General features: G+C 48.8%; 2 protein-coding genes across 4 annotated transcripts; one reads left to right on the forward strand and one right to left on the reverse strand.

Moving 5' to 3' along the window:
• Window positions 1-558: 558 nt before the first annotated feature.
• Window positions 559-12743, reverse strand: ENO1 (enolase 1). Of its 3 annotated transcripts, none has more exons than XM_048967658.1 (12): window positions 12668-12743; window positions 9600-9693; window positions 8446-8541; window positions 5979-6037; window positions 5033-5102; window positions 4735-4868; window positions 4354-4576; window positions 2759-2956; window positions 2375-2576; window positions 1896-2004; window positions 1396-1454; window positions 559-882 (listed from the first exon to the last, which is right to left on the reverse strand). In XM_048967658.1, exons 2-12 carry the CDS (start codon window positions 9682-9684, stop codon window positions 813-815), a joined length of 1305 nt encoding a protein of 434 aa, XP_048823615.1. In that variant the 5' UTR covers window positions 9685-9693; window positions 12668-12743; the 3' UTR covers window positions 559-812. The 3 variants fall into 3 exon arrangements, with proteins under 3 accessions (XP_048823615.1, XP_048823614.1, XP_048823613.1); XM_048967657.1 differs by lacking the exons at window positions 5979-6037; window positions 12668-12743 and adding exons at window positions 6298-6356; window positions 11850-11874; XM_048967656.1 differs by lacking the exon at window positions 12668-12743 and adding an exon at window positions 11850-11873.
• Window positions 12744-16246: 3503 nt separating this feature from the next.
• Window positions 16247-23484, forward strand: CA6 (carbonic anhydrase 6). Its single transcript, XM_048967474.1, is given in 9 exon segments — window positions 16247-16320; window positions 17398-17580; window positions 19707-19855; window positions 19978-20077; window positions 20259-20321; window positions 20441-20598; window positions 21586-21709; window positions 22123-22195; window positions 22678-23484. Coding segments are annotated over 9 exon segments (1572 nt in total). The 5' UTR covers window position 16247; the 3' UTR covers window positions 23327-23484.
• The last annotated feature ends 226 nt before the right edge of the window (window positions 23485-23710 follow it).

Here is a 23710-nt window from a genome sequence, read left to right on the forward strand (position 1 = left end):
CACTAACTGTCAGCTTCTTGCTATGCATCAAGGCTATCACTATTTTCTTCACTACTGAAGAGATTAACGAGCAGACATCAGCAGCAGCCTATTGTAAATGTCAATCACAGCACTTGCTAGGACACAACTCACCCTCTGCTATGTTAAGGGAGTCCTGAGCTTTCCTATTCCCCTCCAGGATTATAATTGATCTCTTAGTTAGAAACCTACTCCTAGTCCTACTTCTACACAACTAAATATATCCTTAAGGCTACTTCTTGATTACAGACATACATTCAACTAATTGTCTATTGGTCACAAAGCAATTTAAATCCACCTTCCAGCCACAGTCTGTCTCAGTCAGCACAACTTCAAACAGGACATGTTAACAGAAGGTATCCATCTTCCTCAGCCTCTTCCAAAACAACTCAAAGTCACACCTTGTTGGGTTGTTGGATGCTTTTATTTGTTGCATGTAAAAACACTACTATTTCTGTTTGCAGGTACCTCTTACTGCATTGCAAGTCACAGCTCCACACACTGAAGAACAGACAGGCAGAGAAGTGTTTATGCCCAGTGGTAGAAGGTCACGGTTCCAGAGGCTTTTAACCACACAAAACCCCACTGAGACTGTTCTAGAAAAGCAGTAGAGCATTACAAGTAACAGATCAGAGCTGGTGAGAACACTAGGTAAAGGAATCAGCTAGGGGGAAGGGAGAGGACCTGCAAACTTAACTTCCTTCAGCTGCCCTTATCTTTCTAATACAGGAAACTGTGATCTAAACAGGTGACTAGTGCTTTAAACCAGAACAGGGTTGCATGATCCAAACAGCTTAGTTGATACGAGGGTTCCTGAAGTTTCTTCCAGCAAAACGGGCCTTGCTGCCAAGCTCCTCTTCAATTCTGATGGAAAGGCAACAAAATGCTGGTATGAGCAGTCAGTGTAGAGCTGCTTTAGCACAGCTGCGAGCCTTACACTGAACTACCTGATCTGCCTGGTGCCAACAATACTGTAACAATACAATGCTACTAACAATACACAGCCACAAGTCCATTCCCTCCAAGTAACTTCAGAACTCACAGATACTCCACTACATTGGTTGCTATCTCCTAAGTAATCCTGCTCAAATACTTCAAACTCTTGTCCAAGAGAAATGTCTCATGCAGAGAGGACAATTTCCCAGAGACATAACATTACAGGATGTTTTGTGTAACATTCCTATTTTATCTCCACTCCGATAATAACTAACCCCAACTCACCACTGAGCCAACCACCAACCCAGAACTCTCTCTGCCAGTGTCAGTTTGCATCTCAGAAGCTGAGCAGCTTAAGAGCAAGCTGGACCCAAATGCATTAATGCAGACCCATTTTATGTCAGGCCTAACTCACAATCCTTTTCCCCCTGTGAGTCTCACCTCAACAGCTGGTTGTACTTGGCTAGGCGCTCAGATCGGCAAGGGGCACCAGTTTTGATCTGAAAGGGAAACCAAAATTCATCAGTAACTACAGCAGAAGCAAGGCCACAGATGCAAACAGAGCTACTCTATTCAGAGCAATCAACAATGGCAAGCTTTATTTTCAGCATCAGGCTTTGAAATCCTGTACGCTCAATCAAGATAAAGTTTGGGAGCAGTAACCAGTGTTCATTCACTAACAGATTCGCTGCCTGGAAATCCTGACACACCCAATAGTGAAATTTCTTCTAGATTTTTTTTTAATTCCTGGTTAAAGGTGAGTTTACACAAGATAATACGTTCCAGTGTCACATTCTCATGAAGCAAATGATCTTCCTGCATATAGAAGCAGGAACTCTTCATGCTTTAAGTCACAGAATAGCCCATCTGCAATGCATCATGGCTTTATCATATTATCTCATCAAGCAAGAAGGCAAGTCACAACAGCTACAGATACAAACCTGACCAGTGCAGAGACCAACCACAAGATCAGCAATGAAGGTATCTTCTGTTTCCCCAGAACGGTGACTCACCATCACACCCCAGCCATTGGACTGGGCAAGCTTGCAACTGGAAGAGATAAGCAAAGCATCACATCATTCTCATTTGCACAGCAGCCTTTGCTCTGGTGAGGCTGCCAAGCACCAGGTATTCCCAGATTTGGCAAGGCAGAACTGCTCTTCAGTACATGTGAAAGCTTGGAGCCACACAGCTGCTTTTACATGTGCTTACACCTAGTGCCTGACATGCCCATATGATTTGGAGGACGTGCAGGTACAGGTTTACTTGCCAATATTCTGAGTTCACAATTGTTCATCCCTTCACAAATGCCTCATCAGATTTCTATTCCACTAGACTTTGCTCAGCCCCCTCAGCTATACAATTCCTTATGCAACACAGGATCCCTTACCCTAGCATGGTAAGAAAAGGGAGAACTTACGCTTGCAGAGACTCTGTCACAGAGCCAATCTGGTTGACCTTCAGGAGCAGGCAGTTGCAAGATTTCTCCTCCACAGCCTTGGCAATACGCTTTGGGTTGGTCACCGTCAGATCATCACCAACCACCTGGATGCCAACACTGGCAGTGAACTTCTTCCAGGCAGCCCAGTCATCCTGGTCAAAAGGGTCTTCAATGGACACCACTGCAGAGGAACAGAAGGAACTTCAGGGTACAGGCTGCTTTCAAACAAGCATTACCCACAACAACTTCCAGGAAGCTCACTGCTCTTGATCTGCACATAAGGGAGGCTGCACCTCAACTCTTCCTTCAGCAATCAACCCTTACTATCTGCTACTAATATGAGCCTGGAACTTTGGCACTTACATGGGTAGTTCTTCACAAAGCCCTTGTACAGGTCAGCCAGCTGGTCAGGAGAAATGTATCTGCTTGGATCATCAGGGGATTTGAAGTCCAGGTCATACTTTCCATCACGGTAGAACTCTGAGGCAGCCACATCCATGCCAATGACAACCTTGTCAGAGTAGCCAGCCTTGCCAATAGCAGTCTTCAGCAACTCCAGAGCTGAAACATTGAAAGATAACTTTGAGATCTTGTTGAACACCTTAATACAAAGCTGTTCTTTTGCTAGCAGCACATTCACTTGGGCAAGAATTTCTATTACTCCCTACAAAAAGCCTGAAGGGCACACAAAAGGATCTTCTGAAATAACTGGAACAGGATACTTGAATACTGTGCTCAGATTTTAATACCCGAGACAGGGATTGCTAATCTCTTCAGGCAGGACCACAGTCCAAAAAGGTGAAGACTAGATGATACTACATCATCTTTCAGCTTTATGAACGTGGGCAGAAAGCAGTCACTATCCTCAAATCCCTTTAAACCCCAGATCAGGTGCTGTTTGTAACAGAAGGTTACACCTAAATACACCTAGATACAATGCACAGCTTGCTACTGCACAGGGCACCTTCTCTTCACATCTGCTGATCTCCTCTTGTACACAACTGGCAGTTTAACTCCCCAGCACAAGTATCTACATAACACCCACTGTGCTTCTGTTTGCTTTAAGCAGAGTCCAAGCAATGAAATCCAGTACGTTCACAACCAGGAAGACTCTTCAAGCATTTCCAACTCCAAGCCTAACTGCCAGGTCAGCCAAGCTATTTACAGTAGGAAGCTTACATGAAGTATTTTTAAAGATACTAATATGTCATACAAGCTGCAAGAGCAGCTGCTACCAGCAACACAGATTCCTTGGACTGTAATAGTCATCCAAAGTCATCTTCATTGATGTCTGCTAGTGTACAGACCTTGTAAAAGCTGCATGCTCCTGCAGGACTCAAACACACCTATTTCCAATACTGGCTCCTCACCTTTGGTATCAGAGAGGGCAACTGCAGCTCAGAGGCCAACAATATAACTAGCAGCTTTAAACCATGCAAGTGATCACCAAGTTGTAGTACTGTACTGGCTTACTATCAGCTCCATACAGAAAGCAGAAAATAAGCCCCTTCTGGAGCACATTTTTTTGGTAGGAACAAGCATTTGACTTCCCATAAGACAGACTGTGTCCCCACTTCCTTGAAGGCCTCTGAACAGAACTATCTGGCTGTGGAGGCAGTGAATGCCTCAGCCTCCCACATTGACCTGAATGCAACCTCACACATCACCCATTACAGTTCAAACTGCTCTCCTTTGTCAGCAAAAAGAAAACCACAGCAATTCCACTCACCTGTGACTACTGACATTAGAAAACTCAAAGATACACTGACATGCCCACATCACCCTTTTCAAGTGCAAAGTGCAAAGACTGCTTCAAGCCAGTACAGAAGTGGTGAGGAAGGCACACCACCTAGACTGGACCACATCCATATAAGATCTTTGAAATCTCCAGAGCAGAAGCAGAGCAAAGAAACAGCAGCAACTGGTTAGGTCTCCTCCTGCACCAAGATCATTTTTACCTTCTTTATTTTCAAGGATATTGGGAGCAAAGCCACCCTCATCACCCACGTTGGTTGCATCTTTGCCATACTTCTCCTTGATAACATTCTTGAGATTGTGATAGACCTCTGCACCAATGCGCATCGCCTCCTTGAAGTTGTCAGCACCCACAGGGAGGATCATGAACTCCTGCATAGCCAGCTTGTTGCCAGCATGGGAGCCACCGTTGATGACGTTGAAAGCCTTGAAGTAATCCAAAGGAAAAGTCATTTAACATATTTCATTGTGAGCAGACAACAGCGAGAGATACTCCACTATCAAGATAATTTAACCCAAGAGCAAATGACATTGCAAGCACTTGGTCAGATCATGCCTCTAGCCAGTCTTATAAGGAAACTTACAGGAACAGGCAGAATGACTTCAGGGTTTCCAGCCAGGTCGGCGATGTGGCGGTACAGGGGGACACCCTTCTCAGCAGCACCAGCTTTGCAAACAGCCAGAGATACACCCAAGATGGCATTGGCACCAAATTTAGCTGAAATAGGAACAGAAATATTACATTTTCCTGAAGAGATTCAGCAGTATCAGCACAGACACGGTCTTGGGAAGGTAAGTGCACAGCATAAGCCATTTACCTTACTAGAAGCAACGTGCAGCACATCAGACCTATATAACAACCTTAACACAAAGCCCACTTACATTTGTTCTCTGTTCCATCCATTTCCAGCATCAGTTTGTCTATCTTTTCTTGCTCCACCACATTGACATTCTGCAGAGAGAAACAGGCAAAACACTGTGTGAAGAGCAACGTGGCTCAGAGAACTCCCACCTGCCCACTGCAGCTTAGTTTCCCTGGCAGGCATTAGGAACTGCTTAAGCACAACTACCAACAGTAACCTAGTTCTTACTGCTACCAAACAGCAGCTTCTTCTGGTCACTTCCAACAGATCACAAGGCTGACCTAAGCTTGACACATCAAAAGCTTCTTTTATTCTTCACATTCAGAGCTATAAGGCCAGGCTCTCACACTGCTTAACTGCAGACAGAGTTACACTACTATGAGCCTGACATGGGGGAAAGCTCCTATTTGTGACCCCTGCTCCCTTACTGCAAGCTCAAAGACAACTGGCTTACAACCCATCTGTAACTCAATGCATACTGTTACGACATGCAATCACTTTATGCATTATCACCATCTTGCCCCCTCATTGGCAGCTAGGGCTCAGTGCTCACAAAAGGCACCAATGTCTCTCAAGTCAACATCACTAAGATTCCTTTTAAGACTACCTTCCAAATTAGCCTGGACAAAACCCAGCCACCATCACCGTGGCCGTCCTCTCACCCCCCTCCATTCAGCCACCCTTTTAAACATAATGCAGTTTGCATCTTAAATGCACTCCACTGAGAACTCCAGGTGCTGAAGTGCTGCTGCACACTGCTGGAGACTCTTCTGATTAAGTGTTAGAGATGCAATCATTAAGGGAAGCCATTACTGTAGGTCAGTTTTTTCTCATGCACTCCAATACACAGGCTAACATCCCCCAGGTAATACAGTTCCTGTACCTGCTTCTAGAGAGAAAACACATCAGCTAGGATGCGCTGGACTGGCATTAACTGATGTTAGCAGAAGACAGATTGCTCCTACCTTGCTAATCAGTGCAGGTGCAATTGTTTTATTGACGTGCTCAACAGCTTTTGAGACACCTGGAAAGAACAAGCAAATCAGACACTGGTCAACCACACTCGTTATGCAGGCATTAGTAGATGATCTCAATACCATCTCATGCTATTCAAATCCCAGTTCAACCTGAGCTCACTGCTGAACACGTAAAGACACCATCTCAACTGAATGGAAGTTGCATGAAGTATCATCTAGAAATGCCTGCTGCAATGTTAGTTTGCAAGACCATGCACTGGAGAAGTCTGTCCAAGTGACAAGGTTGCACTAAAAGCACATCCATTACCTGTGTACACAATGCTGTCGCCAGGAACTCGTTAACATATTTAACAGCTCTGGATACACCTGACAGAAGCGAAACGGACAAGAGAATCAAGGAAGAGATGAAGGCTCACAGCCAAAGACAAAAATCAATCATGCAAGAAAAAGCAAAGGTCACAAATAGGAAAACAGACCTACAGATTGCCAAGTGTCTGACACTGAGCAGTAGTCCAGAAACAAAAGATCAGAGGGCAGAGGAAGTTGTGCAGCAGTCAGGCAGGCTGTTTTTGTTCTTGCCACCATGTTTGATACTGCAAAATCAATTGCAGACCAGAACTGTGAATGGCCAAGTGACAGCACTTAGAATAGGTTTTAGGAGAGCCTACTGCTACCCATTGGTAGACTGGTTGAGCAGGGGGAAAGGAAAAAGCTTCTCCTGGAAGTTAAGTGTGCAACAGCTCAGGCATTTATTTGCCATCGTTTTGTAGCACTCCTGAAGCATCACCTCAGCACATCCATTTCACACCTGATGCAACGCCAAAGGAAATACAACTTCTGTACCCATAAGAATTCACGTGGGCTGTTACCACAGCAAGGAAGACCATGTGAACACAGCCCCTTTTTAGTCTCTGCGGACCATTGCGAGGTAAAAACAAGAGCTCCAAGAGCTCCAAAACAAGAGCTCGCTTCTTTCCCATAAGCACAGATCAGTTGCCAGCTACCAACACCAGCCTAAGGAATGCTGTCATGCCTGTGCAGCATTTAAATACCCCTGAAAACCCAAGCTTCAGAACCCAATAAATGCTGATTAAGCATACCCTGAACTGCGTTAATTGCCTTTCAGACAGTTCAAGTCTAGAACTTTATATTACAGGAGACCTTCCAGCTATCTATAACTCATTCCATATGGTGAGGTGTTTCTTAACTCATTACTTGCCAAGTGATACAAAACCCTAAGCTGTGGCAGCCTACTGAGGAAACTCAGGCTATGCTGTCTAGTTAACTGCCTATTAAGTGGCTACAGGATCAGGTTTAGCAGCTCTAAGCACACACACAGCACCTGGGCTAAGTACACATTTATATTGCTCAGGGAAAAGAGCCTTAAGTGGATAGCAGAAGCTCTTCTGTTCTTTGGCATATTCAGTCATCTGCAGTTTATTCTGCTCTGCAGCAGTAGCCATCATGGATCTTAAGCAGTAATTACCCACTCTGACTGCTCGCTCTTAATAGGCACAAAGTATTTCAGCTTCCTTTCATCTACCTTGCAAGGAAAGTTTGGAGTGAAGACATTTAATCTTACAACTGAGAGAATTGATTGCATAGAGTTGGAAACTATCACCAATACTCTTAGGTCAGCAAGTTAAGGTGGAGTACTGCTGTCCAAGTCCTAAAAGTAGGAAGAATTGCTACTAAGAAGTTTATGAATGTCCTCTTGGACACTGTTACTCACTTCCCTCCATGCTACTTTCTACACCAGTCTTCTGACTGTTCAGTTACTTTCCAGGACATCAGTCAGCAGGCAATTAAAATATAGTAACTAAAACAAACTTCAGTATTATGACTACCCACAGTGAAAGGCAAAAGTCAAATGGCTTTAGCTCTGATTCAGCCTGAAATGGAAGCATTTCAGTGGTTACTCTTGTAGCATTGCGTGTTTCCCATTGCCAGCTGTTGGCATGAACTACAAGTTCAGGAGTCTGCATGTTGAGATCTAACGAGTTTTACAGTGCCACAGTAGACACGTTTTACAATGGTTGTTTGATGTTCTTCTATTATGAGATCTGGTGACTAGCTGCAGTGAAGCACTCTGTACCTTACACCAGCACGTAAGGCAACAACAAAAAGTGCAACACCTAAGTATGTCTCAGCATGCAGTACTACAGACACGCTCAGCCAGCTGGCACCTGAGCCCCACATGCACTGCTGGAAGCAGTCACTCTGCCCAGGCCTCTGGGAAACCCTGCAGTTTGTGCCTTACCTTGACTCCAGTTGCACAGCCTATGTGCAGGTATGCAGATCTTATCTTTCATCACTTCCACTTCATTGCCATGCCTTGTACAGGCTATGAGAGGCAGTGAGGGAGCCCAGGTTTCTTCCATTGCAATCTAGCCTAACTTCAGCAGCAATGCTCCTATTGTAACAAGCCAAGCCAGGCACCCATATTCAGGTTTACCTTTCCCCAGGTAGCGTGTCTTGTCATTGTCACGAAGCTCCAGAGCTTCATAGATTCCAGTTGAGGCACCGCTGGGAACAGCAGCTCTGAACAGACCTGTTTATAACAGAAAGAATTGCCTTAGCACATGGAAAACCACCAAGCATGCTTCACCCACACATCATCTCAACCTTCCACATGCTTCCACCCACAGATAGGGGAGATCATAGCTAAATCAGATCTTGGTGATCCTACACAATTTGTCTGCTCCATTAGTGTCACCAATTCTACAGCATCTCCCCACAGCAGGTTTTCACTCCCTCAGACAAATATATATTCTCTTCCTGTGTGAATTTCAACTGTGTTTGGAAAGCTGCCCATTCACCTTCTGATACAGCAGGTTTATTCAATGAATCTATTTCTTAGACCAGTCTAGCCACTGAGCTCTTAAGCTCTTGTGAGATGCAGCACAAGAGACAATTCAGAGACCTGTTTTGCTCATCTGAGCTCTTCAGACCATTCATTCTTCCAATTAAGGGTGCTGAACTTGAAGAGCAAATTGGAAGGCTGGCATCTTGAATAACAGGCCAAACAGACTCCATCTCCTGCCTTTCCCTTATCCCACTTAGGCCAAGAGCTTAGCAGGGGAAATCTCATTAAATGATTGCATTAATCTTTTGAGGCAAAAAGATCAGCTATTTAGTTAGTGTATTACAGCCATTGTATTTGCTCATTCCACTGAACCACGCTGGTCTGTGCCTGTACAATGCCTTTGTCAGATCCTATCAAATATGGTCTGAATAACTAACAGAAACCAAGGAAAAATCATAATAATTAGAAATATAAGATGTTGTATCTGAAAACACAATTAGAGAAGATGCTGGGTCCTGCCTAATTACCTGTGCAGAAAAGAAAACCTTACCCAGGATTCAATCCCACAGCAGAAGACCTTCATTACAGAGCCTGTGAAGCTAAACATGCTCAAGTGCAGTCAAACAGACTTAAATGAACACAGATAAACTAAGTCCATTAGGAACTGCTTAGGGACAGGAAGAAGGTGTTAACAGTGTTGGCCAATGCTATCCAAGTTAAGCTCAGGACAAGGGGAGGGAGGCACATGACACTGTTTGCATTAACACTTGTGCAATGTAGACAAATATCTACTAAGGACTCACCCTTGTTGGTGTAGAGGTCTACCTCAACAGTGGGATTTCCACGAGAATCAAAGATTTCACGGGCTTGGATCTTAAGAATGGACATCTTGAACACCTGCCAAAAGAGTTGAGCGTTAATTCATAACCAGCAGTGCCACCAGCAGTCATGGGAACAACTCAGAAACACTGCTTTACACTTCAAGTAAGAAAACATTCACTGCTTGCATGGAGCACTACAAGGAGGAAAAGAACCTCAGCCTAAGCAGAAGAACCATCTAAAACCAGAAGTTTGATATGCTGAGCATATCAAAGTAATCAGTCAAGTAATCCCAATACAGGAAATTACTGCAGCTAGCTAGAATTCTTTTTGCTAAAAGACTTGAGGGCTCTTAGTATGCACTGCAGCTGTCCAGAGCCCAATGTAACCTGTCTTGAAATAGAAACAGCCACCCACAGCTCTAACTAAGCACTAAGTTTTGCCCTTTCTTAAAAGGAATATATACAGGAATAGCCTTTCCTCCCACAGGGAGGACAGACCACCGCAACCTTTGAGAACTTCCTCCTGCCCCCATCTCACATCCCCACGCTTAAAACTGCTGTAAGGAATGCCTTATGTAAGCTCAGACAGTACTTTAAAAATCAAGTCAGATGAATGCCTGTAAGCCATGGACCAGAACCAAAACCAGTTCATCTGCAGAGAAAGCTCAGCCTCAGAACCATCTGGAAGCCAGCTTCTGGCATGCCAGTGTGGGTGGCAGCTCTGTGTGACAGCACAGTCACGAATCTCCTCTCACTTACTGAGATGACAGGCTCTCAGCAGTGCTGCTGCTTGTACCAACACAGGAGGAAGGCAGTTTCACCACCTTCCTCCCTCCACAGGAAAGTTTTCCTCCCTCCCATTAAAAGACAAGTAGCCATTCAGTTTGTCCCCCTGGAACAAACTGCCCTTCAAACTGCCTTGACTCTGAGCAGCTGACTGTACAAGGCAGCTCAGATATTTTAGACACCCTTTGCCTTACTGTAAGACTCACACCCTGACAGATGATACAACTGTCCTAAGAAGCAGAGCAAGCTGGCTCCAACTGCCCTCCATGCAGTCACGACTTAACTTTAATCAGTGAACATACAAGCTAGAGACAAATCCCTGCAACTTCCATGTTAGGATTCTCATCTATGCAGATTGAGTTTTCTGCCACATGCTCCAAGCAACCACTAAAGGAGAACAATCCCCACTTATCTGAAAAAGGCTTTAGCAGCTTCTTCTACTGGCACCTGCTGTGCCTCACTTTCCTTTTCAGAACCAGATCTGCTGCAAGACATAAGGTGCTCTGTTCTCTGAAAGCACTGGCAGCTCACAAGGAAGTCTTAGTGCAATGCAAGAACTGCCTGTTCACCTTCACAAAGGTGTCACCCCAGCAATACATGCTGCTGGAGCTTCCACTGGTACCCCAGGTCTGACATTACTCAAATGTCCTTGGAAATGACCTCCCCAATAGTCCCTCCCTGTTTTTTTTTCCAGAGGAAGGCATTTCACAGCAATGCACCATTCCAAGAATTCCCTGCCCTTTTTTTTTTTCTCTCCTCGTTTTCATGTCCACTCACTTCTGTATTCAAGAAACTGTTTTCCTACTGAGTGTTCCCCCGGGTAAAGCTGGTAGTGTTCAGCTCACCACAAGCTATGGAGATGCATTCTGCCTCCATCTATGCAGACGGAGAACCCACATAGGCCCAGCTGCAGGAAGGCTAACTGTACACAGGTTTGGACAGCTGTGTGGCCTCTCCAGACCTTTGTACTTTGTGATGGAGCTAGACAAACACACTGATAGCAGAGGGGTCCTTTATGCACATATTGCCTTAAACCTTGTTTTGTACTCTAATCTGCTGGCAAGGTCAGAGCCTCCTTTTGGCTTCCCAGGCCTCGCTGGGAGCAGCCATGTCATTACCTCCTCCAAGGCATCAAGTCCTATCAGTCATCACCTACTCCCTGATGCTGTGCTCTGCACAGGGAATGCAATATTCCAACAATAGAGCAGGCTGCTCTAATTAAAGTTACAATGATTTGCAAGCTCACTGCCAATTTTATTACCAAGAGATTAATGCATGGAAGCTATTTTGCAGCCACGTTTCTCTTAACACGTGCATTTCTTGTCACACATCACTGCAAGAATCAGTATGGAGAATAAAAGCAAGTAGTAGTTTGGCCACAGAACTAGCCTAATTAATCTAGAGTGCTTATCACAGAGCTGCCATGCAGTTATCAGTGACACTTACACGCTTTAAGTCTGCAACTCTCATACGACCACCCTGAAAGAAAAAATAACCTTACTGCTCATTAATCCTTGACCTCACCGGCTTAAATCCGAGCAAACGCTCTGCCTGGGCCAAACCCGGCACCTCCTGCTCTCACTCCCGCGTCCCACGTGGTGCCGGCTCACCAGCGCAGCACGCCGTGAGGCAATTTAACACCGTGCGGCACGGAACGACTCAAAGGCTCGCCGGCTCCTTCCTCCTCCTCAAGATGGAGGCCTGGATCCGCAGCCTCGCGCTGCGCGACCGCCTGGACCGCTTCCTGCCGCAGCCCTGCCCCGTGACTCAGCCGCGTGTAACGGCACAGAGGCCAAGATCCTCTCGGCAGACGCGGTTTTTCCGTACACGAGTTGCCCGCAGATGGGCATCGCGTTACGGGGGGCCGCGCCTCGCAGCGCCGCCCGCAGATAAACGGGATTGAATCCCGCCCGGAGAGCCCAAGCGCCCAGATTTAGGCGTTGACGTAAGACATTCAATATTTGACATGAAGCTGAAGGACATCCAGCGCCGCTAAAGAGGGGAAAGGTCCAAAGCGCGACTCGCCGTCCGAGACGTGCTGCTTAATCATTAAGAGACAGACGTTAATCGCCGCCGGGACGCACCGCGCTGCCGCCCCCCGCAGCCCAGCGGTTCGGCACGGGGCCCGCAGGCCGACCGACCGCCCAGCTCCGGTCTGAGAGGAGCAGCGGGTGTGCCGCAGCACCCAGCCGGGCCGCAGCTCTCCGCAGCTCAGTTCACCCCGCCGCCGCCCTCCTCCCGGCCTAACCCAGCCCCCCTCTCACCTCTCCGCACCCGGCTCAACGCTGACTGAGAACGGACGACTGCGCGCACGCCAGCCTATACCCACCTCATGCAGATGAGTTGCCCGCCTTCCACCTCCTATTGGCCAGCTCGGCCACCTACGGCTTCTCTATTGGACAATCCTAACGCATGCTGATCTTCCATTGGTCGGCACCGCCTCGCGCCAGCGAAGATTCAGAGGGCGTGCGCTACGTGCCGAGGCAGCCTGCCGGGCTGTGCACACGGCGCGTGGAAAATCCCAGTGGGGGGGGGCGGGCGCGTTCACGGCGGGAGGCGGGAGCGCGCGCTGAGCGCGGGAAGCGGCGGTGCTGCGGGGAGCGAGCGGGGTGCAAGGAGCGGGAGCTGGGTGTGCAGGAAGGGTCTTTTTCTCCTTGTGCACCAAACCTCTGCAGGTCTGCTCAGAAAGCTAGGGACATCGACGCACAGGATTTTTCTGCAGCTTTGTGCGTGAAGAGAAAATGATTCTCGCGCGCGTGTGCGTGGATATTGGGGACGTTTATTTTGCTTGCGGTGTATGCAAAACCCGAACTTTTTGCAAGGACTCGGTGCTGCAGTGCCCCCGAAATCACTGGCTGAGGGTAAAAGTAAAGGCATGCATGCACAGGAGGGGGTCCAGCCCAGCCCCCGGGCTGCAGGGAACAAAAGGTTCTGGCTGTGCGCAAGGAACTGATGCCCCAAAGGCACGTGCTTGGGGACCAGCAAATGCATCAGAACAGGGCCCAACAGCAAGCCCTGGCGTTAGGAATTTGCCCAGAGAATATTATGCACAGCAATACTGGCCAGGAAGTTTAAATTTAAAAAAAAAAAAAAAAAAAAAAAAAAACTGGAGTCGAACTGCTGCTTTATAGGCACATCTCTCGTTACATGCCAACCCCCAAAGCTGTGTGTCACAGCCTTTGTGTCACAGCCTTTGTGTCGCGCTCAGGCAGCAGCGAGCACAGCATCCTCCTGCTTGCAGCAGCCGAGAGGTGAAGCTGCACCGTGCCACGTGGAGGCAAGCAGAGGTCCGGGCTGCTCTCAGCCATTACCCGGCCTGGCTCTGCTTTCCCTCCGTAAAGAAGAAATGAGAGCATCCCCGAGGCTATGAGCTGTCTGGCTGGCAGCGTTCCTGTGGCAGTCCGGGCTTGTTACTGCTTAATGCTATCCTGAGCAGAATTTTTGGCAGGGGGGCATGTGGCTAATGGGGCACACTGGGAAGGAACACATTTTGGCACCTTAAAGCTGTGCAGCTGTAATCCGCCCTGACAGCCCAGCAGCTCCACACCAACACACAGTGCTGGGCACCCATACAGCACTGCAAAACCCACCTGCGCTGCAAGGCCGGGTTGCATATGTGTTATATGCAGTGCATGCAGCTTATTCCACTGCTTGCAAGGAGCTCATGGTTCCAATCACCAGGATGCTTGAGGAATGGAACCTCTGCAGGCCAGGACTTGTTCCCCAGCTCAGTCATACACCCCAGCAGCTCCATGCAGAACAGGCTGCCTTCCAGGGCGTGAGCTTTTGCTCTGTGCATGCGTTTCCTTAAGACTGCGGGGATCTCTCTTCCTTCCTCAGTGCACAGCTGAAGGGCAAGTGCTCCTCAGCTCAGCTCTGCCAGCTGGGCCCTATTTCTATAGGATTCTTCCAAAAAGCACTCCTGTGAACCAGCAGCCTTGCAACAAGGCCTTCCTGAGTGCATCTCCCACCTGCAGCCCTTGGGGGCTTTGAGGAGCGCTCGCTGGAAAGGTAACAGCACTGCCCAGCACTGCTTCTATTGCACATCTCGCATGGCTTCTCAGGTGTTCTTCTCTTCCAGGCAATCCAATCCCCTTCTGACTTTCTACCTTCTCATCCCCCTCTGCTGTCATGCTTTAGCCTTGCAGCCTCTGGGTGATGAAACACTGCCGATTTTAGGCATGAGAATAACAAAATGACCGGAGGTGACAGACGGATGTCTTTCTTGAAGTGCATAGCTTCGCTCTTCTAGTTCTCCTCTGTCCTACTGGGGTTTGGCAGCTGGGCCGCTGGGTGCACTGGGAATGGTCTCAACCTCCTGACCTCAGGCACTGCCCAGCTGTGCTGCTCAGCCCGAGCAGGGTGATGCTACCAGAGCGCCTTTCCCAGCAGCTACCTATCAGAGATTGAGATCTGAAGGTAAACTGGAAGCTTTTGGAGCAGTTGGATGTGAATTCCAAGCTCTGTGCAACCTGAGCCCTGGTCTGGTCATCCTGCTGGTGGGCGAGTGGTCAGCTGCTGTTGGGAGATGGTGTTTGGTACTGAACTAAGAATGGGAGCCAGCGGACAGTATGGGCGAAACAAATAACAGCTCCTTTGTTGTCTGAATGAGTGCACAGCACTCATGCAAAAAAAAAGGTTATCAAGCAGGCTTCTCTGCTGCAGAACAGGTATGGCACAGACAGGGAGGATTTACATTTCCTTCTTGATGCTCTCCTGCCCTAAAAATCAACCAGGTTCTCATGGGAAATGCTCTCAGCTCCCGTTGCACAGGCCGTGTTGATGGCAGTGGAAGTGTGCAGCCTCTCCCGGTCTGCTGGTGGCATTGCCCACCCATCTGTCCACCAAGCTGTGGAATGTTAGGAAATTAATGCTTGCACAGCCCTTTGGAGGTGCAGAGTGCAGTGGATGGGCTCATCCCAAACCTCACTGCATTGCCTCTGGCCACTGGATGTCACAGCTGCTCAATGCGCCATGCAGCTCATTTTTGGCAGCAGGGATGTGCTCTGGGGAAGTGCAGAGCACCTGCAGCCCTACTGAGGTCAGGTGAAACATCCCAGCTACAGCATGTTGCAAAAGCTCCCCTAAGGATGAATTCCCTGCCAGCCCCAGCTCCCGGCTCGCTGTCGGCTGCTTTTATCCCAAGCCAATCAGTGGATTGCACAGGGTGATGGGCAGCTGTGGGGTTACTACACCCTCTTGGTGCAGCTCATGCTCTGTGCTGCTGTCTGGAATCCAGGAGTGCACTCAGGTATAAACACTGAAGTGTCTCCTCAGCGGATTTCAAGGCTTATTTACCCAAGCAGATCCACACGGATTAGGCAGTGCATCGCAGGGCACGTTTGGTTAGTTCAGCCCCAGCACAGTTCAGTGCAGCTGTCAAGATAAATGATTTCTTTAGGGGAGAGAAGGAAAAGTATGCGTTTGCTTAATTAACTCCGTATTATGGCAGTTCCCAAACATTAAACACATGTACAAAACCGCCAACCAGGAGTGCCTTGCAAGGCTGCTTTTTGCTGGGCTGTGATGGCTGGGGAAAGGAAACATCTGGCAATGTACTGAGCAGCTACAGAAGCCCACAGGAGCATCGGGGCACCCAAAGCCTCTCAGCTCTGATGTGAATCCCTCTAACAGCCACTGGGGCTTTGTAGAACCATACAGTCATTCCAGTTGGAAAAGAGCTCCAGGATAATCATTTTCAAAGGAGCCAAGTGCCTGCAGCACCCCGTGGGGTGGGATGGGCGCTGGAGGGGCTCAGCTGGGAGGAAATGGGCATTTTTGCTTCCTGGGCGTTCTTAAAGACAAGTGCTCCCCATCTCCATCTGGCTGCAGATGCAGGAAGAGATGCTCATCCCGACGGCCCTATTGCTGCTGCAGCTGCTGAGCTGCTCCCACGCCGTGCACTGGACCTACCGAGGTAACACAAAGGAGGAGGCTTTGGGATGGCTGCTGCTGCCAGCTTGCTGAGGCGCTCACATTCCTCCTGTGCTGCAGAGGCAACACTCAGCTTGCTGCTCCTTTTGTTAGCAGCAGCTCTCCAGCGAGCAGCCAATTCATTCCGCTTTATTGCTGACTGTGTATCTTGGAAGGGGTCCTCTGGCTTTGTGCTGCACTGAGCCGTGAGGTGTCAGGGCTGGCAGATGGACGGGCTCAGATGAGGGGGAAAACCTTTATGATATCTTAGAGTAGAAGCTGCCCTCGGGGCGATCCTGGAAGGAACCATGCTACCTACTGCTCGCTCCTTGTTTTATTGTGCAGGTCACAAAAAAGAGGCTCATCTCCGTATTTATAGATCTTGTGGAATGTTACTTGATTGTTAATTGTTTCAGGGGCTCGTTTGCAGAGCTCAGTGAAGCGAAGGGCCATGCTGTGACTGGGGCCCAGGCTGGGGGATGCTGAGGGCCTTAAGTTACTTTCTTTTCCAAACAATCACCTCTCCTTCCAACCCATCACTGCAGGATTTGCACTCAGCGAGAGCACAGTCACTTTGCTGATGATTCCCTGGCTGTAGCATGGATTGTCTCAGACAGACAGAACTCTAACAGTGCTGGGTATGTGGCAATGCTGGAGGGATGCAAGGAGAGAAAGTCACCCCAGTCACTGTCACTTACAGCCATGACAGACATGGCATCAAAATTGCTGCTTAGCCTTAAGATCTTAAATCCAGCACTATGGAGAATGCAAATAGCCCCATTGTGTTCAAGCAGTTGTGAGCAGTTCCAGCAGGGTTCAGATCTCTGCAGGAAGGATTCCAGTCAGGGTTAGGAGGCTCAGAGCCACTGGAGGAATGATGGGAGCCCACATGACTGCTCTGCCATGCACTCACTTCCTCCAAGGGTGGGCACCAGAGGTGAGGCAGTGTGCTGTTACCGTCAGGCAGGCTTCACACTTTGCAGCTCAGCAGCCCTGCAGATAAAATACTGTACATTTTCTGACTCCTGAGCAAGCAGCAGCTTCCACCACATGCTAATAACCTGCCTGCTCCTCCACACAGAGGGCGAGCTGGATGAAGAGCACTGGGGGCTGCACTTTGCTGCCTGTGCTGGCAAGCAGCAGTCTCCCATTGACATCCAGAGGAAGAAGGTGGTGTACAACGTGCAGCTGCTGCAGCTGGAGCTGAGCGGGTACGGCCGGCCGCTGCAGGGGGACTTCACCATGACCAACAACGGGCACTCGGGTAAGGCTGCAGGAGCAGGGTCAGTGCTGGAGGACATGCAATGCACAGTTCCCTTCAGCTGCACTTTGCAGGCAGCAGCAGTCCCTGCCCTGGCCCACACACTGCTGCTCTGACTGGGGGGATGCTGGCAGCAAAGCCAAGGCATGCATTTTTGAAACGCAGGTGTTGTTAATGGCAGTTCTGGCCAGAATTCCCAACCTTTGTTTGGGCCTCTGTAAGAGCTCTGAACCTGCTGAGCAGATGCCCTGGGAGAACATCAGACTCACACCATTACAGGAATAGAATGCTGGGTTTGGCCATTTAAAATGCTGTTCATTTCTGAACTTGCCCTCCTTGGCTCTGCCGTCTCACTTCATCCTGCACTCCAAGCTCTGCTCTTTTCCCCAGTCACACAAGAAACCTTTCCAGAAATGCATCTATAAACCAGAGAAATGAGAGGCAGTGACATCACTGCAAGGTACTGTCTGTTAGACATCAAACAGGGATGGAAGGCAGCTGGAGCACGGCAGATGAGCCCCTTCTTTCAGTGCATTGATGACTGCAGCACTGAAAGGAGCAAATTTGGGACTTACTGACTCTTCTCCGCATCCACAAAATGCATCCTTTGCCTTTGTGCAGTAGGAAGCAGAAGTGATGGGACAGATCTGCAGCTCAGCAGTGAGCTTGCATCCAACATTGTGTTCCATATAGTCAGACAGAGCAGTCGCCCTCCCTTTGAGCAACGGTTGGTTTTCAGCCCTCAGGAAGGGAAGGAAGCTGGAGCACAGCCCAGGCTCAGTGCCCTGCCTTTGGTCACGCAGGGCCTCTGAGCAAGGCTTTGCCATTAGGAGGTCCTGGATGCTGCCAGAGCCTAATTCATTACCTAAATAATTCATCAGCTGGTGGTAGTGGGATAATGCTTTTGGACTACAGATGAGCAGAGAGAGAAGAACTGGCTAACAACTGCTTCAGGGGGACTGAGCACTTTCATGGCATTTGGAACATGAGGGGCCCAGTCAGTCTCTAATCCTCCCCCCCCCCCCCAACAGTCCTTTCTTCTCTCTGCTGTGGAGAGAAATCAATAGAGAGGGAGAGCAAGGAGCTGAAGAGATGAGAGATGCTGTCTTCAGAGAGAGACTGCTGTGATCGTATTTCTACAGTCTGTCATGAACAACACTCCTGTTTGTCTCCCACACAAATCCTGAGTTCAGTGAGCTCCCATAGCAGCACTGCCCAACTGCCTGCACACCAGTTCTGCAGCTTTATCATTCACATCTCTGACTGCACGTGTGTGTTTCCCCCATTCTCATGCTAACATCAAAACAGTGATGTGTGGGGCATTCTGATAAAGCACAAGGCAGGTGACAGTCTGTAAGCACAGATACCATTATAGCAGGCTTGGTTTTCCCACTGACTTCGGTGAGGGAAGACAGGACAGCAGTATTCCACAAGGAACTCCTAATGGAAAGCGCTCAGCAGGAATCTAGTGTAAAAAGTAAGGTGTGTGCTTACTCTCCACCGCAGATCCCTTGGGATGTCACATGGAAATGCATTCTCATCTTGTCTGCCTATCAGTAGCTAACAAACAAATAAGCCTCTAACCCAAGCTGTGAGTAACGATGTGCTCTTCAGCAAGGAGAGCTGCTATTTTATAACGTGCTCTGGGCTATCGCCCGGATCAGGCAATTCTCCACTTGCAGTATTCAGTTCGGCATGTTTAGCACCACAATATATGATTTGTGGCAGCACACCAGCAGAAAACCAATTTTTTGTAGTCCCGTGGTGAATACCCTTCATAGAGAAACAAAGAGCTCTGCCTGCTCAGACTCATGGGCTCTGGCCCCGCACGGCTGTCCCAAGGAGATGCACATCCCAGAGCATGGAAAGTGATGGTGACAGGTTAGGTAAGGCCAGTTGCTTGGCTGATTTCTTACTCCTCTGTTCTGCCTGGGAATAAAGACATTAATGAATGCATGCAGAGCTCAGCAAGATGTGATGTACTATGCCAAGAACAAACATTAAAGCATTTTTATTGGTGCCTGAGAAAAAAAAATAAAATACGCAGCTGCCCAGCTGGGAAAAGCCCTGCAGACACAGCTAGAAGAACCAGCTCCACACTTATGGCCATCTCCAATCCTGTTTTTCAGTCCAGATTGATTTGCCACCCACCCTGTCCATCTCCCGTGGGCTCCCGCGCCCCTACACCGCAGTGCAGATGCACCTGCACTGGGGAGGCCTGGACCTGGAGACCAGCGGCTCCGAGCACACGCTGGATGGGATGAGATATGTGGCAGAGGTACCTGCAAAGGAGGCTGGAGGGATGGGGCCAGGGAGGTTGGGATATAGTCCTTGAAGGTGATGAGGATGAGGCAATCTTTTGTCACCTCTTGCTCCATGGCCCTGTCTCTCTCCTGGCAGCTGCACATCGTCCATTACAACTCTGCAGACTACTCAAGCTTTGAAGAAGCCAAAGACAAACCCAATGGACTGGCGGTGCTTGCCTTCTTGTATGTGGTAGGTTTGACCCATGGGAAGCTGAGCAATGACAGCCCATGGTCACTATTCATCCCACACTGGGAATGGTCCAGCTGCCTGCAGTAGGGCTGCATGCCTGGCCTACAAGAGATTGAGGCTGAGCAGTGCTACTGAAGACCGGGCAGCTCAGCAACCTTTCAACTCTCTGTGCTGTGTTTAGGAAGGACACCTGGAGAATACCTACTACAGTGAATTCATTTCCAAATTGGCAAAAATCAGGTTTGCAGGTAAGAGCTGGGTTGCCCTTCTCCATCCTCGATGCTCTTTAAGCCTCTACATACGTACTGGGGCAAAGCCCTGCTGCTGGCTTTGCTCACAGCTAACACTGCTTCTGTTTCCTTTTGAGGTCAGTCAACCAAGCTTACCTCTCTGGATGTCCAAGCCATGCTGCCAGAAAACCTCTCACACTTCTACAGGTACCAGGGCTCGCTCACAACCCCACCCTGCTCTGAGAGTGTCACCTGGACCGTTTTCGACTCTCCTATCATCCTGTCACATGCACAGGTACCTGGGGGCTGCTCAGCAGCACAGCAGTTTCTCTTTCCTCCACACTTTTCTTCCACTCCAGTTTCATTCTCCATTCTCCAGTGACCTAAGAGAAGAGCCTGCAGAACTACTGGGATGTCTTTCATAGGGCCTTACGGATAGACTCAAAAGCAACTGGAATGACTGGTGTGGCTGTTAGACCTGAGGTCTGCTGAGCAATAACAAGGCTCTGCTCAGCTGTTCAGCCATGATGAAGTACTAAAGGGACCAGCCAGAGTCAACAAGGTGAAAAGTACTACAAAAGAGGGAGAGAAGGAAAAAAAAAGTCATAGATGAGGCCATTCAGGGCATTAAAATAATTGCAGAACACTTGGCACAATTCTAGAGAAGTGTTTCTTTTCTCTTTGCATTTTGGCTATGCAGTGGGGGGTTGAGTTATTGCTGAGGACCTCGTTGTGTGCAGGTCCCTGTGCTCAGAGCCAGCAGCTGGATGCTGCTGCACGGCAGGATGCCCAGCTCTGCCCTCCCTCTGCCTTGTCAGCACAAAGGCTTTGGCAGAGAACAAATAGCAGCAGTAAAGTGAGCTTACGGGTGAGTCTTGCAGAGCAGTTCATCTTTTGTAATGAAAAAAAAAGCATCAAACTGTTTCCAAGAGAACAAGGTCAAGTGGAGATGACAGCAGTGGAGGATAACAGTGTGATTGTGTTTAAAAATGAAATACTTTGTGGTGGGGAAGGCATTAGTGGGCACTCATAATTAGGCAGTATACGACAGAATAATTTCATCCATGCATAACACTTAGAATTACTTCCTTCAGGGAAAACACCTTCATCAGCACCACTTTGCTGATTAGAGCATTGACTGCCATTCCCTTCCCTTGTCAATGCTCAGGGAGAGACCTCACACCAATGACTGTGTTTAACCCCCAGCTGCAGGATCTGCCCTGCACTTCTAGGCTAACCTCTCGGTCCCTCTGCCCTTATAACAAGGCTGCCCTGCCCCCAGATCAGCCTGCTGGAGAACACCTTGCTGGACTGGCACAACAGGACGCTGCGCAACGACTACCGGCACGCACAGCCCCTGCACGGCCGCGTGGTGGAGGCCTCCTTCCAAGCCAGGCCCAGACAAGGTATGAGGCAGGAAGGAGATGGGCTGCAAACCGTTTCAATTAGGTAAAACTGTGACTGCAATCCCCAAGAACAGCTGTGTCCCTGCCGTGCATCTTGCTTCTGATGGTGCGGCAGCTGCTGCAGGTCGGGTGGCAGCGCTCTGCTTTGGTGCACTGGAAGTGTCGCACAGCCCAGGATTGGTGTTGCTCTGTGACTTCACACAGTACGTTGTGTGCCTGCCTCTGCATGGGTGAAGCACACAAACCGGTGTACAAACAGCTCTGCCATGGCTAACGAGCCAAGTGCTGTAATTAGGGCGATGCACTGCATTTTAAAGCAAAGGTTTCCTCCATACCTCCTGCAAACTGGCAAGCAGAATTACCAAGCATAGCTCCTGGCTCTCAGAAAGCCCCCATCTGTCTGATTGCTCTAGAACAATGCCAGCCAGAAGCACTCAGCCTCAAACTGGAACAAATCCACACACAGCTCCGAGACATGAAGAAAGAGTTCCTGAATGGAGTGAGCCACACAGGTAAGAAACACTCTGTTTCTAAGTCCAGCTTTCCTTCCAAGGATGGCCCAGGCCTGCTGTTCTTGATGGCCTACATCATCAACAGGTTTGGTACCGATGCGTGCAGGTAGAATCTTGTTCCATGCCTAGGCCAACTGGAAGACTTCCATGAGCTACAGCATCATTAAACGCAGCCCAAATCTAGCACCTCTCCCAGCAACTGCAGCTTGTCCTGCAACGTGTAAGCACAGGTTTACAAACAGGGAGGCATTAAAGCTCACTGTTCCCCCAGGATAAATACTCATTATCTTCATTTTACTGAAGACGGGAACAAAGGAAGGAAGGGGAAAAAAAGGATTTTTCCCCAAAGAGTTGGGTGAGGGAGCCAAGCCAATAACCATGGCTGAGGCAGCCCCTGCCAGCACCTGTGGGTATTCTGTATTCTGTAGGAGCTGGGCTTATCTGCAAGCACCAGAGAAGACGTAACTGAGCTGGCTTCTCAATCATTTCAGGTATTACATCCAGCACTTTCCCAGCTTTCTACTTCCCCATGGAAAACATTGAGAGCTTTGTGGAGGTTCGTCCCAGCCATGAGATGTCTCTCCAAGCCTTCACCCTGTGCTTCTGGACACAAGCCCAGCACGTGGGCACTCAGACTGTTCTCTCCTACTCCACACGGGAGAGGGACAACGAGCTGGTGATGACCACAGGCACAGACGTGGGATTGTGGATAGGAGGCCATTTTGTCAGATTCCCCCTCTACCACAAGGCACAGGACTGGCTGCATTACTGCATGGTGTGGGCTTCCCAGTCTGGAATAGCAAGTCTGTGGCTCAATGGAGCTGCTGGTGATGCAAAGAGCATCCAGAAAGGCTATGTGAGCCAGGCTGGAGGGATGCTTGTCCTTGGGAAGGACAGGGACACTCTTCTTGGGACATTCTCCAATGGGTTTGCAGGGTGGATGACGCATGTGAACCTGTGGAGCCAAGTCCTCAGCCCTGCAGACATTCGGTCACTTGCACAGTGCAAAGCAGGAAAGCTGAAGGGAGATGTCATTGCATGGGGGGAAACCCCCATGACCCTCTTTGGGGGGGTGGTGCTGGAGGCTGACACCAGCTGTCAGTGACCCCAGTATATATATATTTTAAGCAGCTGAAGAACCCAAACTTCTTGCTGAAGAAACTGAGGATGGAAAGCTTGCTCCATCTGTTTGTTTTAGGTTAATTGCCTGTTTCCTCTTCTACTTTGAATACGGTCACTAGGCACCTGCTTAGTGCTCCAGGTTGTTTTCCAAGCAGGTACGAGGTGGCACAGCCTCCACTGGTCAGTGGGACAGAGGCAAAGAACGAAGCACAGTTCACCACCTTGTATCTGCACATCCCTCCCACTACTAGGTTAAGATTTCCACCCATGGACCTTCCTTTTGTATCCCACATGCCACTCTCTTTGGTTAGAGAAACAGCTCTCTCAAGCCAAACTTTTCTCACTTCCCACATCCCATCTCCATTCT

The sequence above is a fragment of the Lagopus muta genome, chromosome 21 (assembly GCF_023343835.1).
Source record: "Lagopus muta isolate bLagMut1 chromosome 21, bLagMut1 primary, whole genome shotgun sequence".
NCBI lineage: Eukaryota > Metazoa > Chordata > Aves > Galliformes > Phasianidae > Lagopus > Lagopus muta.

Excerpts from the sequence above, each read along its gene's own strand:
- ENO1 (XM_048967657.1), bottom strand. The coding sequence starts at position 11,873 with ATGAGAGTTGCAGACTTAAAGCGT. Across the intron at positions 6,357-8,445 it reads GACACGCTACCTGGGGAAAG|GTGTATCCAGAGCTGTTAAA; the intron begins GTAAACCTGAAT and ends CGCTTCTGTCAG. Across the intron at positions 2,005-2,374 it reads GTGACAGAGTCTCTGCAAGC|TTGCAAGCTTGCCCAGTCCA; the intron begins GTAAGTTCTCCC and ends TATCTCTTCCAG.